At 38.5% G+C, this 15,351-nt stretch overlaps 1 protein-coding gene and 1 pseudogene across 1 annotated transcript; both read right to left on the reverse strand.

Annotated features, from left to right (window-relative positions):
* Positions 1-1,285: 1,285 nt before the first annotated feature.
* Positions 1,286-5,999, reverse strand: LOC117463664 (zinc finger protein 271-like; annotated as a pseudogene).
* A 4,103-nt stretch (positions 6,000-10,102) lies between these two features.
* On the reverse strand, positions 10,103-14,908 carry LOC117463665 (transmembrane protein 272). The gene is made up of 5 exons (XM_034106029.2): positions 14,825-14,908; positions 13,362-13,442; positions 13,229-13,279; positions 12,920-13,126; positions 10,103-11,197 (listed from the first exon to the last, which is right to left on the reverse strand). Exons 2-5 carry the CDS (start codon positions 13,423-13,425, stop codon positions 10,989-10,991), a joined length of 531 nt encoding a protein of 176 aa, XP_033961920.1. The 5' UTR covers positions 13,426-13,442; positions 14,825-14,908; the 3' UTR covers positions 10,103-10,988.
* Positions 14,909-15,351: the final 443 nt, after the last annotated feature.

The following is a 15,351-nucleotide window of genomic DNA, read 5'->3' on the forward strand; positions in this document are numbered from 1 at the left end:
ATTTCTTGATTATATTTCTTGTGTTCTGAATCTTCAAAGTTACTGAAGGTATCAAATAAATGTAGCGCAGTATAAAGTACACTATTTGCCTGAATGGGAGTGGAGCGGTATAGCTACAGTACTTAAAGGATACCTATCATGCTATATTTGAACAATATATTGTAGGGCCATACCTGTATAAAGAATATAAATATAGTTTTTTTTTCAAAATACCAAACAGACCCTGCAAAATAATTTTCTAAATCGATAAAAGCATTTCAATTAATATTGGAAGTCATATCGTTACTTTGTTGAGAATGTGGCCATGTAATAAGCGGGATAATATGCAGTGACTTGGTCATTATGGGGAAAATAACACCTTCATGCCGATCTAGTCTGTATCAGATCCGTTACAGCCCCTTTTTTTAGAGATTTGGGTATAGAGGAAAAGAGAGAGGGTTGTATTTGATGGCACTTGGTGAGTCACATATTCATAAAAGACCTACAAGAGTGCATTTTGCATGATAGGTCCCCTTTAAATGACAACAAAATGACAAAAAAGACACAGAATGAATATAAAGTGATGCATAAATGCATAACAACTGCAAAGAGACTTAAAATATACTATGAAAAGAAACAAGGACACAACATTACTGCTTTCAAAGAAACAAAACTAAGGAGAACAAAAATAAATTACATTAAATAAAAAGATAAAATAAGGATAAATTCACAGTTTAATCCTCTTGTTATTGTTTTTTTGTGTCTTCACATGTTTCCCATATTTCCACAGCTCTTCTACTTCTAATTTAGTATTATTTCACATATTTCAGAAGAGTATTGCCTGGTTCGTTTACACATGGGAAGGAATTTGATTTGGTGTTGAACATAAACAACAATCTAAGAAAGTAAGTTGTAAAAGTACACACAGAAACATTTGGCCCTAATATAGATTTATGTTTTTTTTTTAAATTGCATATCAAATTACCATCCATTTGGATTACATAGTTCTTACATAAATTGACTGATAAACTCTTTGCATTGCAAATACATAACTATGTCAACGACCTTATTATCAATACATCCAATGAGTTTCAAATGCGAGAACCAGGCTTAGGTATTCAATATAAATAAAGCCTATTCATTTTAAATTCACAAGAACCAGGTGTATATACAAAATAAATGTAGCTTATTTGGTGCATTAATTTAATAATGCATACAATGTATAATTTTTGTTAGTAATAATCTACTTTTATAATACATTACCACATTCCCCACACTAACAGCACCAACAAAAAAGTAGTCATGCCACCTTGTTTCACATTTTAATGCATCAAGAAATCACAGTACACACCCACAATGTATACACTTGAAAAAGCTAATCAAGTCAACTTGAAGACAATCTTCAATTAAATAATGCAAGTAAATCTTGTTGATATGACTTAAAGGTTCTAGTTGTATTAACATTGTTTTTTAAGTTGATTTAAATGTATACTGAGAGTTGAAAGAAATACTAATCTTACATTATTAGAGCAAGGAAACCTTATTTCAAATAAACTCACATTTCAGTCTTATTATAACTCACACTTTCAAGTTCTACATTTAAATAACTTAAGGGTTTACCACCTCTTTGTCCTCTTTTATTTTTTTGGCCTGCTGACCTATGAACTGCGTTGTACAAACTATATTGCTGGATACATAAACTATGTTTGTTAGGAACAATGTAGGAAATCCCAAAAAAATGTTTCCTCTCAATAAGGGCTTGAAATGTGCATTCATGTGTTAACGATCTCAGCAGCTGGGTTCATATCTGACCACATGGTACACAATACACTGCTGAAAACAAGAACAATGTGTAGAACAACAGTGCAAAACAGAAACTCCCTTCTTCCAGGAGCTATGACACAGTCATTTGTTTAGAGGTGATATCTCAGCTTGTGAGCTTGTGATGTATTGCAAGTTTTTCCACATTGTTCACAGCTGTATGGTTTGTCTCGTGTGAATACGATGATGGATTGTGAGTTTACTTGATGAACGGAACATTTTCCCACACTCTTCACACCAGTATGGTTTTTCTCCCGTGTGAATACGATGATGGGTTGTGAGATTACCTGATTTAGTGAACGTTTTCCCACACAGGTCACAGCTGTAAGGTTTCTCTCCAGTGTGACCTCTCTGATGAACAGTTAGTTGTCCAGAGGCCTTGAAGGATTTGCCACACAGGTCACAACTGTACGGTTTCTCTTCAGTATGACCTCTGTGATGAACCGTTAATTGTCCAGAGGTGTTGAAGGATTTGTCACACAGGTCACAGCTGTACGGTTTCTCTTCAGTATGGATGCGGTGGTGGACTTTAAGATCACCAGTCTGAGCAAACGTTTTCCCACACAGGTCACAGTTGTGGGGTTTCTCTCCTGTGTGAACTTTCTGATGACGCTTTAAGTTCCAAGAGGATTTGAAGGATTTGTCACACAGGTCACAGCTGTGTGGTTTCTCTCCAGTATGAACTCCAGTATGGATGCGTTGGTGGACTTTAAGTGAACCAGTCTGAGAAAACGTTTTCCCACACAGGTCACAGTTGTGGGGGTTCTCTCCTGTGTGAACTCTCTGATGAACCTTTAAGTTCCCAGATACTTTGAAGGATTTGTCACACAGGTCACAGCTGTACGGTTTCTCTCCAGTATGAACTCTGTGATGAACCTTTAATTTTACAGATGTCTTGAAGGATTTGTCACACAGGCCACAGCTGTGAAGTCTGAGTCCTCTCTGGTTCTAAAGCCACAGACATACAGAAAGAGAGAGACATTCATTAAGTACATTTTTTTACAATATTTTGCAACATGCCTTCTGGAACAAAAACAAAAGTAATTGAGCCATAATTTTTCAACTAATGTTATTAAATAGCTGTTAAAGAATCACTCCAATGAAGCAGTCTGCATCTGTAGATTTCTCCTAAATTCGCCAAAAGTTAGCATTCTAAAGTAGCATAAAGTACCGCGACCGCTGCTTGCACCATGTAATCAGAGGTATCGTTGGAAAGCTCCGTCCCTCAGTCACAGTCACATTGGATATTAATCTATGGATTAACTACATCATCATTTTTATCGTTGTAATGCCATTGAAGACCAGTTTAGACCAGACATGTTAGCCTAGCGCATGTTAGTATCTAGCGCCACTTGTTTTGATGTACATTTTTGTTGATAATGTCGCGAGTTTGTATCTTTCAGTGTTGAGGTGAGCACCGTTAGATTCTGTGTCTTTACGATCATAACCGATGTGTTGGATGTGCAGCTAGGATAAGTAATAAGGGAGCTAGGAGTGATTTTTGGTGCAGTAATAGGTTAGCATTTTTCGCTCGGGCCTAATTCAGAGGCTCACTGTTAGCATTGTGTGGTTTTTTTTTAGGAAAAAAATGAAAAAGATCAGTTAAATTAGTTTTTTTCCCGTTATATGGATATAAAATATTCATAGTTTATTAAATATTAAGGTTCCTTAGACGTTGTTTCCCGCAAATGACGCGATTTCGGCCCCGGAACCGGGTCCGTGGGGCCAAAGAGGATAACAGAGTATGGTTTTTTATTTATTTTTACAGTTGTATTTGGATGGAATGAATACCTATAGTGATAATTTAAAGTAAGTCCACCTGGACTTTATTTTTCTAAACTTCTTCCTCGGCTGACGAGTCCGAACTCAAATACTCCGCCATGTTTTCGCCGTGTGTTTACAAAGTGAACGCATAGATGACGTCACAACCTAGTTTTTCGGATCATGTGACTACTGAAAATGGCCAAAACGGCAGCTGCCTGACGGAATATAGAGGTTTTGATAAAAAAGAGCTATAGAATTATTATTTACCGGGGAATATCGCTGATTTCTTCAGGGTATGGTTTAAACAATGTTTCACTAAATACTGAAGTTTTGATTAACTATCTAATGACTGGAGCCTTCCTTTAAAGGTCGTTTTCTCAAAATTAGTTTTTTTCTCATATTCTGAGTGAGAAATGTCCACTTCAGTAGCACTTACATACACCAAACCTTCCAGTTATATTCCTATCAATATTCTGAAGGTTTTTACAGAAGGGTTTGTTCATATATATAGACTGAATTATATGACATTGTATACCTAAAACATGGCAAACATTGATATGTTAAGGCTGTTGACAGTATGTTCTGATTTATGGAGTGATAAAAAGTGATATCCAAAATCCCTTCAGTAAAAACTTTAGATTCTAATATGACTACAAAATTAAACAAGAATTTTGAACCTGACTTTATCTAATGTTCAGAATTGTGTTCCTGAAATGTATGATAATATGCGCATATTTAAACATGCTATTTCAGAAAACTTGTAATACAAAAAACAATTGTCTTAATATAAGTAATTCACTGGAGAAATATTAAGGTGATATCTTTAACATGTTAAGCCCCGAGCCTGTTTTCCAGGTCACAGACTCGAAAATGACATTCCCAGAACAATTGACCATAACTAAACTTCTAAAAAGGGGAAAATGAATAATCTTTTTTCTCAAAGCAATGATAAACCTGTGAGTTGGATGTAGAACAGTCAGAATCAATATAGTTTTTTATTTTATTTTAAAGTAAATTCAGATTGAACATAGTAAAACAAATGTGAATTATTGTGTCCGTCCAAAAAAACGACATTACTTATAGTGAAAACCACCCTTGAATGATGGGATTGATAGAAAACAAGTGACATTTGACATTTTTAGAGAGATTTAGCACAAAAAACCCCACTTCTGGGGTCATTTGGGTGTATTTGCCGTTTCTCTGGAACCCATTGGTCGATTCTGGTGATTGACATCTCTTTTGAACCGGTGTGGCCGGTCCACACAGCAGCGTGCGTTGAAAGCTTCACCATTCACTTTGAATGGGGTGATGTCACTTTTTGCCGAACTGCATTGTGGGAAGCAACGCGGAGCTTTGCTGGTGTGGCTCGCTGCAAAAGTTGAGCAATGTTTAACTTTTGAAGCCTCGGCAGAAGCGTCAGCCAATCGAATCATATGCCAGTACATGCTCTAGCCAATCAAACTGCTGCTTGTGTGTCAGGGGCGGGAGATTTGTGTGATTGGTTGTTGGTCGAGTTTCCACTGGCAAGCTTCAATGCACGCCACTGTGTGGACGGGCCTTTAGAGCCAATTGAATCGAAGGGGAGGTTCCACATACACACGTTACCATTTTTTTCACGAAACTGTGTCAAGTGTCAAGTCATGAATACCAAGTCAAAGTAAAGTCAAGTCTTTCATCAATGTTAGTCAAGCAAGTCTCAAGTCAAAAAATATGCAACTCGAGTCAAGTCATGTGACTCGAGTCCCCACCTCTGCTATTTTCACCTTAGTGCCCTTATTGTTCTGTGACTGTGCTGATCTGTGGACTACTTTTCTGTTTGCTTATATTATAAATAATTCCTTGTTTAAAGAGCCTATACCTTTGTTTATATCATTTTTATGTGAGTTTATTATTAGAACCAAATTCTTACCAAGAACACCTGGTCTTGTGTTGCTTCCCTTTTACCCTAAACGAAAAAATAATAATTTTGTATTGCAGATCTACATGAATCACATAAACTACCTATTTTGGATTCAAAACAGCGAATTTCGCCGAAAGGTGACAAGTTTGCATCCCAGTATACACCTGAACATCAGCAGGAGAGGACTCTTTAAAGTAGAGACACCACATACTGATATACACATGAACATCAGCAGGAGAGGACTCTTTAAAGTAGAGACACTAAAAAAAGGATATACACCTGAACCCATATCTAAATATAAGAGTCTGTCAAATAAAACCGACAATGTTCAAGGTTGTTTATCCTTAAACAAAAGTACAGGTTTAAAGTCCTTAAATAACACAAATGTACCCCAGTGTAAGGGATAACAGTGTTAGGAATATATTGTGATGAAGTGAACACTAACCTGAGTTCTGGGGGTCTCTTTGTTCTCCTCCATGCTGCTCTCAGTGCACCTTCTGGGTCTCTGAAATAAGTATTAACACTACAGTCAACACAAAACCAATCTACAGCTAAGAAGTAGCTTAACAGAAGAGGTGGGAAGAAATTAACTCCATCCTGCTAGCAGGTTAGGGTAAGATGGAAAGGCCTGCACTTCACGAACATAAACTCAGTTAAAAACAGTGTTTGTAGAAAACCACAGCGTCCCTACACCAAGCATCACTGATGTAAACAATCACACCGCCGCTGCGGCTCTTCCCCCCGCTAACCGTAGCTCTGTCTGAGCGGCAGCATGTTAGCCGGTCTAGCTGAATGGCAGAGTCTGGGATGTTGTCATTTAGCCATGATTACATGAAAACTCTGGGTCGACCGGAGTAGTCTTATGACTCCATGTTATTGTCTAGTGAGCGAACATTAGCCATGATGCTCGGAATAGCCGTCTAGCTCGGATGCCTCCGCGCTTACCCCTCACACCGCTAGCGGCGTCTCCTATTCAGCACGTAGGTAGCAGGCGAGGTTGAACGTATTCCAAAGCCACTGAGTGAGTACCTCTGCCAGCGTAGCGTCTATTGTTTATTTTGTTGTCATTTCCTTGTCCAGCGGGAACTCACGACTGTACTGTATACTCCTGACTGTACTATCGGTTCGGGATGTTTGAAGTGAACTAGACGAACACACGTTAAAAACACTAAAGACTCGGGAGAGCTAGCTGCTGCTGTCTGCGCTGCCATCTTTGTTAGCCTGCTGTGAGGAATGATCGATGAACAGCTCCAAATTAAAAAAGTACCAAGTATTATCAGTTTTAAAGTACTCAGTGCTCTGACTCAGTGTTATCAGTAGTAAAACAACTCCGTGTTGTAGTAACATTTCTCAGTATTAAAAGTACACAGTTACTTATGATAGTAAAAGTACTTTGTTCTTCAGTTTGTTGATATTCACCGACTAGCATTAGCCACCTAGCATGAAGCAGCTAACAGAAGATAAGGACCCGGGTGAAGAGGTGGAATTGTTCTAAAGCTCCTCTCGTCTGTTCTTCTCCTGAGAGAAACTGGTTATATTCTAATATATGACAGTTATATATTAATGAGAGCTGATAGAGACTCCGACTGATGGAAGCGTTACAGCAACTGGATCCTGCCTGAGAGCATGGTCGAGTGCAGTCTTCAGGCTTGTTTGAGACACATTGCGGCTCGCCTCGAAAGTAGACGAGAGTAGCCGATCGCAGCCGGGGGAGGTGTCAAAAAGCTCGTCTTAAATCGGACAACTCGGAGTCGGCTTGACTGGCTGGGTTTGCAATGGCGGAAATTGATTTAATCTTGCCATTTTAAATGATGTATTCAATAAATAAGGTTAAACCAAATTATTACATTACAATAGATTTTATTTTAATGATTTGGTTTAACTTAAAGAGAAACTTTATTGTTATTGCACATATTACAGGTACTGAGACAACGAAATGCAGTTTAGCTTCTAACCAGGTGCAACAAGCAGTGAAGTGGAAAGTAATGTACACAATCTACAGAATAACATATAGAATGAATTGAATGATGAATAAACAGTGGGGTATGAATACACTAGATATCAGCCTGTGAGCAGTATAAACAGTGTGTATGAATATGCTAAGATATATAAAGTATGAAAACGGTAAGCAGTATAGTATAACATATATAGATATTCATTTCATGATGATAAACATTGTGGAACAATGATGAAAAATGGGAATGGATGTGGCGACGTAAAACTGACACAAAACAACAACAAACTTTTGCCAGCCAATTGGAGAGTTTCATCAGCAGCACGTGATAAAAACCACCAATGAGCGCTCAGCTCGAGATACCAGCGAGCCGTTTCCCATCAAGCATTTCGCTTCCGCAGCTCGTGGAGAGCAACTGCGCCGCCTCGCCTCGCTCTCAAGGCTGCGGGCGTCTTTGTCCCGCGAGATTACAAAGTCTCATGTGGGCGAGCCTCCAGAGCAAGTCGGACAAAATGACTAACCATCATGCAACGCACTAGCAAGACGTTGATCGCAACTTTTCTTTTTTTCGCGCAGGGGATTACCCAATAGCGATAGCCTTATGGGCTACGCCTATACTCATCGAAACTGGAGTTGCAGTGGGTAACTTCAGTTATTTTATCTCTCCATTCAGCTGACTGACAGAGAGCGGAAGATGGGAGGCGGGGCTTAAGGGAAAACTCTACTGCGCATGCTCTGTGGGCCCATATCCGGGTACTTCTGCTCTCGACCATGCTCTCATGCAGGATCAAGTTGTTGTAAACTTTGTAAACTAACGTTAGCTGACACCTGTTAAGCCCGGTTTCCCGGGCGCAACATCTTGCAAGAAACAGCATCTCAGGGCTTCTTAACATTTAACAACCTATTAATGATAAAGGGAAGAAATTCGGCTAACTAGAAGAAGAAACGTAACCTTAAATAAAAAATAAAACATTCACAAACTAAGGATGATCTAAATACATGTTTAACTCCATTACAGTTGCAGGTCTCACCAGATCTCAAGTCTTCTGTTCTTTGTTGACGTCCCGATGCTCATATTTAACGTGTAGATGTAAAACGATCCCAATATTAATCCATAAACTCCTGCAGTAGACATACAGACAGCTCTAGATCCGCAGGAGAAGACCCGCTCAAACTGACGTGGATGTTTCAAATTTGAACGACAGACGTGGACAGTTCTCATTGGCAGGTTTCTTCGATGACGTTTAACCAATCAGGAGTGTTGTGGACTCATTCCAAACATGCCTGACTTGTCTGCCGTGTTATAGCTGAATTCTATTTCAAGTGTCGTAGCTCTGGCTGTCAGCCAGAATCCGAAAACCATACATTATAGTACTGCATGTAACCCCTAGTTTCCACTGGGTCCGTCTGCGGCACGTTACCCCCAGTTTCCACTGGGTCCGTCTGCGCCACGGTTTTGGTCCGACCTCCTCTAGCAACACACTCTCACTCCATAATCGTCCAGGAGCGACGTTTGGTCAGTGTCCGTGGCGTGCAGTTGTGACGCTCCTAGGCTCCTTCAGCTTCATAAAGGGACGCAAATAGCTTTCAACTGATTGCAATGTATTCCCATCTGCCGCGGGATTTGACGCTCATGGAAGCACGGCATTCGTTTGTGTCGGCTGCCCTTAAAGGCAATGTGAGCGTCCATTCCCATTGGATAACGGAGAATTGTACACCCGTGCACAACACACAGCATGTGTAACAGTTGTAAATATGCAGTGGTGTTTATTTGTAAATCATTTATTATAATCACACAAATTCTTTGTTTTATATTTAACAATTCTGTGTTCTTTATTTATTGATTGTTCAATACCTGACAAGGCCGGAGATGAAATATCTACATACATCTTATAAGAGTATAATACATTATGTATAATATCAGTTAAAATAAGTGCTTCAACATAGTTAACATTGCTGGAGGTATGAACAAATATTGATAGATGTCTTGTAATGCACTATTGAGGAACCTGCGACCCAAGTTTTTCATTCAGTGCAGAACTACACCACAGTTGTGTGGGCCTATATGATATGTCAATAAACCTTAGGAAATCTTGAAAGGGATGTGCAAAATAGTCATTATATACAGTCTTTAATTAACTATTAGTAGAGAATAACGAGTCATGAATATACTTTATAGGGATCCTATTAATATCTAATAATAAAAATAATGAAATTCATTAACATGCTTTAACCACTAGGTGTCCCTTTATACCAGCTGTGCATCTTTATGGTGTAAATACAGCCTATCTACCAATTGGATCAAATATAAAAGTGAACCAAATTAGTGTTGATACTGCAAGGAGACGTATTGTGTGAAAAGAAATGTAAGATGTTGTTTAATGGCTGATATATTTATGATCCACGTCACGTTTTCAGTTCCTCATGTTTGTCTAGAAGTCTTCTCATCAGGGCTCTATAAATACAGAACTACGGCAGATATATAATATTTAATGACTTGGGTATTTTGGGTGACTTGCTGTCTATTCTACGGGAAGACGTTAAGTGGAATATGCCATTATGTAAAACAAAGTGCCAACATAAATGCTGGTTCCCCCTGAAAACAAACCACTGCATACGGAAACTTAAAGTATTTAGTGTAGGCTTAGTTACTAACTGTAATAAAGAACCAGATGAGAAAGATATAGAGTATTGGTTATCCAGGTTTTATTGAGGGCCTTCTTGCCACAAATGATCAACAAACACAAGCTTTAGAGTACAAAAAAATCAACTCAAAGATCAGACATTTTATCTTATTATCCTTGACAGTTTAAGCCCAGTTTCTGGATCAAGGTGTACAAAAAAAGCATCTCAGTTATACTTCAAACAGGATGTGAGTAAAGATTCCTAGAAAGCAGAATCAGTTTTAAGTAGAAAAAGATCAGCATAGAGAAAACACTTATAGGCATTATTAGTGATCAGTGATCAAATGTACAGCATCTCAGATTTAAGAATGTATAATATGTTTGTCAAAACAAAGGCTGTGCCACTAGGAGACAGAGAGAAGTGCAGGGCTGAACATTCCTGTGGGATGTTGTCATTGGATTCTCGTGAGTTGTAGAAAATGTACTCCCTGGCAAACATGAATATGAAGCTTACCCATTTTTTAAGCAGAATAATAAATGCTAACGTTAGTCTTAAACAAACTAAACCACTGTCACATGACTTCATGTCACAAACAACAAGCTATAGACGGGCTCTGGCGTGATGACGTTTGGTAGTTCAGTTAGCCACACTGCCGATTTTAAGACACAAGCTCAAGAAGCGTTTGACTTGTATTTACTAATATATATTTGAGCAAAATGATCAAATCTATTAAGCTTGTCATAACCACAGTATTACTTCAGGTATCTAACAAAAAACTTTTGAACAAAAACCTAATGACTTTGAGACGAGGGAACCAAAACTAATTTCCGGGTTTTAAGACTCATTCCTGACCGCTCTACTGGTCTGCATGCAATGTATGATTTGTTAACGTTAATAGCGTCAGCAGCAAAATCTCCTCCTATCTCCTTATTGGTTGGTTTGTCTCTAGGGATTGTCATCGGCGTCCGCATGGCCACACAGGCACATACAGATGCCGACAAAGCAGCCGCCCAACATGAACCCCCCCAGGAGGATGTAGACTAGGGTGGTGGTCCAGAAAGCAAACAGGTACAGTGTCCTGTCGCAGTACGGATCCACATCTGTTGAATTCTTGTTGTAGTTTGGCTGATAAATAGAGTATATCCACACATTACCTAGAGAAAGAAAAAGGATAAGTAAACTGTATATAACTATTAACCTTTGTATTGTCTTTCTGATCACTGTGCACATTTAGTCCTCCCAGTTTACCTATTGGCTACTTCTGCCAAGTGTGAATTGACAAACTGTATGACTTTGAGCCTTACGCTAAAAATTTGTAAATATCAAACTAGATATAAAATTGTATGCATGTGGAAAACCCTCTGTGGGTCTTACTTTTTAGTTTAAACTTTTAGCAATTTTAGTTTTTAAAAAGAGTAGTGCAATTTATTTAATGTAAGGTAGAAAGTGAAGTGAAAATCAGACCATAATATGTAACATAAGCATACTCAACCTCAGCTGACTGGCTACCTACACTGTGACATTAAGGACTGTAGGACAATATGCTGAACCTGTTTGCATGTGCAGCTGTGCCAATTTAAAAAAGGAAGGGGATCTCTCAGACATAGATGGACATCTAGTGGCCAATATATGTTACTACAGCAGGTGCAACTAAGGAGAATTTAGACAGGAGAACCTCAAAGTAGCAGGAGATAATGGCCACTAGTCAAAGAAAAAAGGAGGCTGTGTGAAAATCCATGTATATTGTTTTAAAGTTAGATGAGCTTAACCAGAGATACTTAACATAACAAGTTGTAGTGCAATGGTTACCTGCAGTTTTATACACCGTTTTTATTAGGTACACATATCCACTTGTCCAGCAACCCCTAAGGCTGTCTGTAAGCCGCGAGCTGTTGTTTTCTTTTTGTAGTAACTATGACTTAGATTGTGGTTGCTTTTAGTAGCAAATTATGCATTTCATTTTTTTTATTAACGTAATTTGTTGTTTGCATTGTTGTATGGAATGTTTGTAACCTGAAGTTCAATTATGTTAAAGTAGCATATTCACCCGGCATCGTTTAAGCTTGTTTTCCTGGAGCCTACTTCGCTATTTGTTGTTGTTTGGTTGGGTCAAATTCATTAGCTCAGCTATGAACATCCAGCCCTCTGTCACACCCCATGTACAAAAAGGATGCTGAGCTCATCGAGAAAATACAGAGAAGGGCAACGAAGCTGGTTCCAGAACTAAAGGACCTACCATATCAAGAACGACTGCAAAGTCTTAAGATCCCGAGTATGTATTATAGAAGGGCGAGGGGAGATATTTCGAAGTTTTCAAATATCTCCACAACATCTACAAAACATCATGCCCACTACAACGGGATTATAAAACCAGGACTCGTGGACACTGCCTCAAGTTGAATAAACAGTACTCAAGACTGGCTATCCGCCGCAACTTTTTCAGCCTGCGTGTGGTTGACTTGTGGAATGATCTGCCAGAAAGCGTTGTCACATCCAAGACGGTTAACTGTCTCAAGTCCCGCCTCGACCACTACTGGTCAAACATCACCTTCACTTTGGACTATGTGACTGTTGCCAGCATCCATAGTATATAAAGAACAGTGATCTACTCATTTATGAGCGACTAAAAGGCCGTAGGCCTATTACAGCCGTATCCTATTGATATTGATTGATTGACACCTCTGCTTTGTTGTTTTCCAGGGTTTTCAGGGCTGTTATCAACATTGACGTCTTTTGTGGTAAAACAAGTATGATAGTTGGTCAAAAATTAGCTTCCCTTCCCTGAGCCTCACCCTATGGGACGGTGATATGATGCTAATTTGGCTGGATGTCACTATATGTCACTCATTTCTCCGTGCAAGGCTATTTAAACTCACCTGCAATAAACCAACAGAAGAGAAATAACGATGTCAAGGAGTTCCACGTTGCGCAGATTCGATTGAGCGGGCTAGTGTCTCCATCTTCGGGGGTTTTGGCGCAGGGCAGGCAGGAGAGCAGCGAGAGCACCAGGCCAAAGACCCCTGCCACTATCAGATAGATGGGGATGTAGTGTTTCCTCGGACAGTCATGCAGATGAACAGCACCTGGAGGACAAATGGGTGGCATTGCATTTATCCACATTCTTAACAGACATTACAAATATAATATCAGTTAAACAAAATCTGTGAAATGAGTCGCTCACTTACCAATTGCAATCTGAGCAATGGGTATGATACAGAAAAACAACTTTGAAACAGCTGCAAAAGAAAGAATAGATTAAAACACACTGTACACAATCTGAGTAAAATGAACCGATGACAGGCGTGCACGTGGTCTCACCTAGTGCGGGGGTTGTGGGTTGAGGAGTGCTGCGGATGCGACTAATAAGGCCTATGTTCGACATGTTCAGTGGTGAGGGTTCTGAAATAAAGAAGACAGGATCCAAACTGAGCAGACAGTTGTTGATTGTTAAAAAGTACAAGTATAGACGCTGACAGTGATATTCTATTAGCCAGCCCAAAATCAAAAAGCTAAAACCAGGGAATATTCGACATTTTTGTTTGACAAATATAAAATATATACATCATTAATATATAATTTCTAGTCTTAAGGATGTAGAAAACTGGTTTTGAAAAAGAAGAATGCATTGAATTAAGGAAATATATATATATGTTGTACTTTCCATTTTCAATGACAGTGTTAAAGAATTCCAATGCCGGTGTGAGGAGTACTTTCTTAATGAATACATTATGGTAAGCAGTCAACATGTCCTTTTCACATTACAATTAATTTCCCACAATGCAACTAAGCGTCTTCAATTAGACCACAATGCCTCTTGATGGTCTGTTTATTTGTAAATGCCACACCTGAAACATGATAAGGTTTTTTTCAATGGCTCCTGTTTGAGTCATATACAACCTTATCTCTTTTCACAATCCCAAGTTAACTGTTTAGGATGTAAAATCAGTGGCAATCCCTTTAGGCATTTAGGGAAATTACTCATGAAAGGATCCTAGATTTAAATTGTATTTCTGTTACACATAAGTTAAAGAAATGGTGAGTTTTTAGGGTAAGAGAATACATTATACATGCATGTTGCTGCTCATTACAGTGATTTAATCAGGTCAGTTGATTTATCCCAGAATAAATTCAATTTAGTTTTCCTCAATAAAATGTGATGACATGAATTGCATACAGTCTTGTTTGTTGTTGATGTCCACAAACGTACAATATATGTGTCCAGGAAGAGTAATCCAAATGACAGTTAAGTGGTTTTACTAGATTCCTGTGAAAGCCAGTTTTACCAGCAACAAGAGACAACCTCTGCTGCTGTGCACAAAAACTACAACATTAAAGCAGACAACGAAGAAGAAATGTAGTATGACAATTAGACATAATATGTGAAGCTGAAATATAACTTTAGTCCAATTTAGGATAGTTAACTGATATTAAATTAGATGTATGTGATTTCAACATTGCCTCTACAACATTTAAGTCGACTCTGACCACTTTCGATTTTGGTTTCACTTCACATGTGACAGTTTTGGACATGGGACATGTCCAAAACTTTGGCAAAGGTTACGCAGCCTGATAAATAAATGCTGTCAAAGCCGGAAATATAACGTCTATCTGTGGCCTCGCTTTTTATTTTTCAGTAAAAGTTCAATGTAACATGCCACACCCCGCAAACACAACGGCATGAAGTAATATACAACGTAATATTGTAATACCTGGATAAATAAATGTTTGAAATGAAATGTAATGCACAAAAGTGACGAATTGTTTTGTTATAGGACACTTACCCTGCTGTTAGTCAGTCTGCCTCCTTCCCGCAAACTGCAGCTGTGAGTCTGACATCGCCTCGTGAGCTGCAGTAACTCCACCTCTCGGGAGCGCGCATGCCCATCAGCTGAATGTAGACCTAAAAACCATAGGCCTGTTTGTCAGTAGAGGGATAATAAGTATGTATGTATGTATGTCATCTAATTCAGTAAAAGCAGCAATATCACAGTGTAAAAAACACACTAGTGGAAATAAAAAACACAATTAGTAAAAGTATTATGCAGCAGAATGGCAACAGCGATTATTCTTAAAATTACATCACTATATTGTTGTCAGGATGGAGCTAATTATAAATACCATACCTAATATACTATTTGGTAGTTCAACAATTAATTATCATTTTAGAAACTCATGATTTTATGTTCAAAAGTTGCAATCTAAAAAGAGTAGAAAGTCAAAGCTATGCAAGTTATATATAGGCTATAGTATCACAGCATAGAATGTAAAAAATGAACACTTGTTAATAGTACAGCATTTTGAAAGTCAA

Source organism: Pseudochaenichthys georgianus, chromosome 18 (assembly GCF_902827115.2).
Source record: "Pseudochaenichthys georgianus chromosome 18, fPseGeo1.2, whole genome shotgun sequence".
NCBI lineage: Eukaryota > Metazoa > Chordata > Actinopteri > Perciformes > Channichthyidae > Pseudochaenichthys > Pseudochaenichthys georgianus.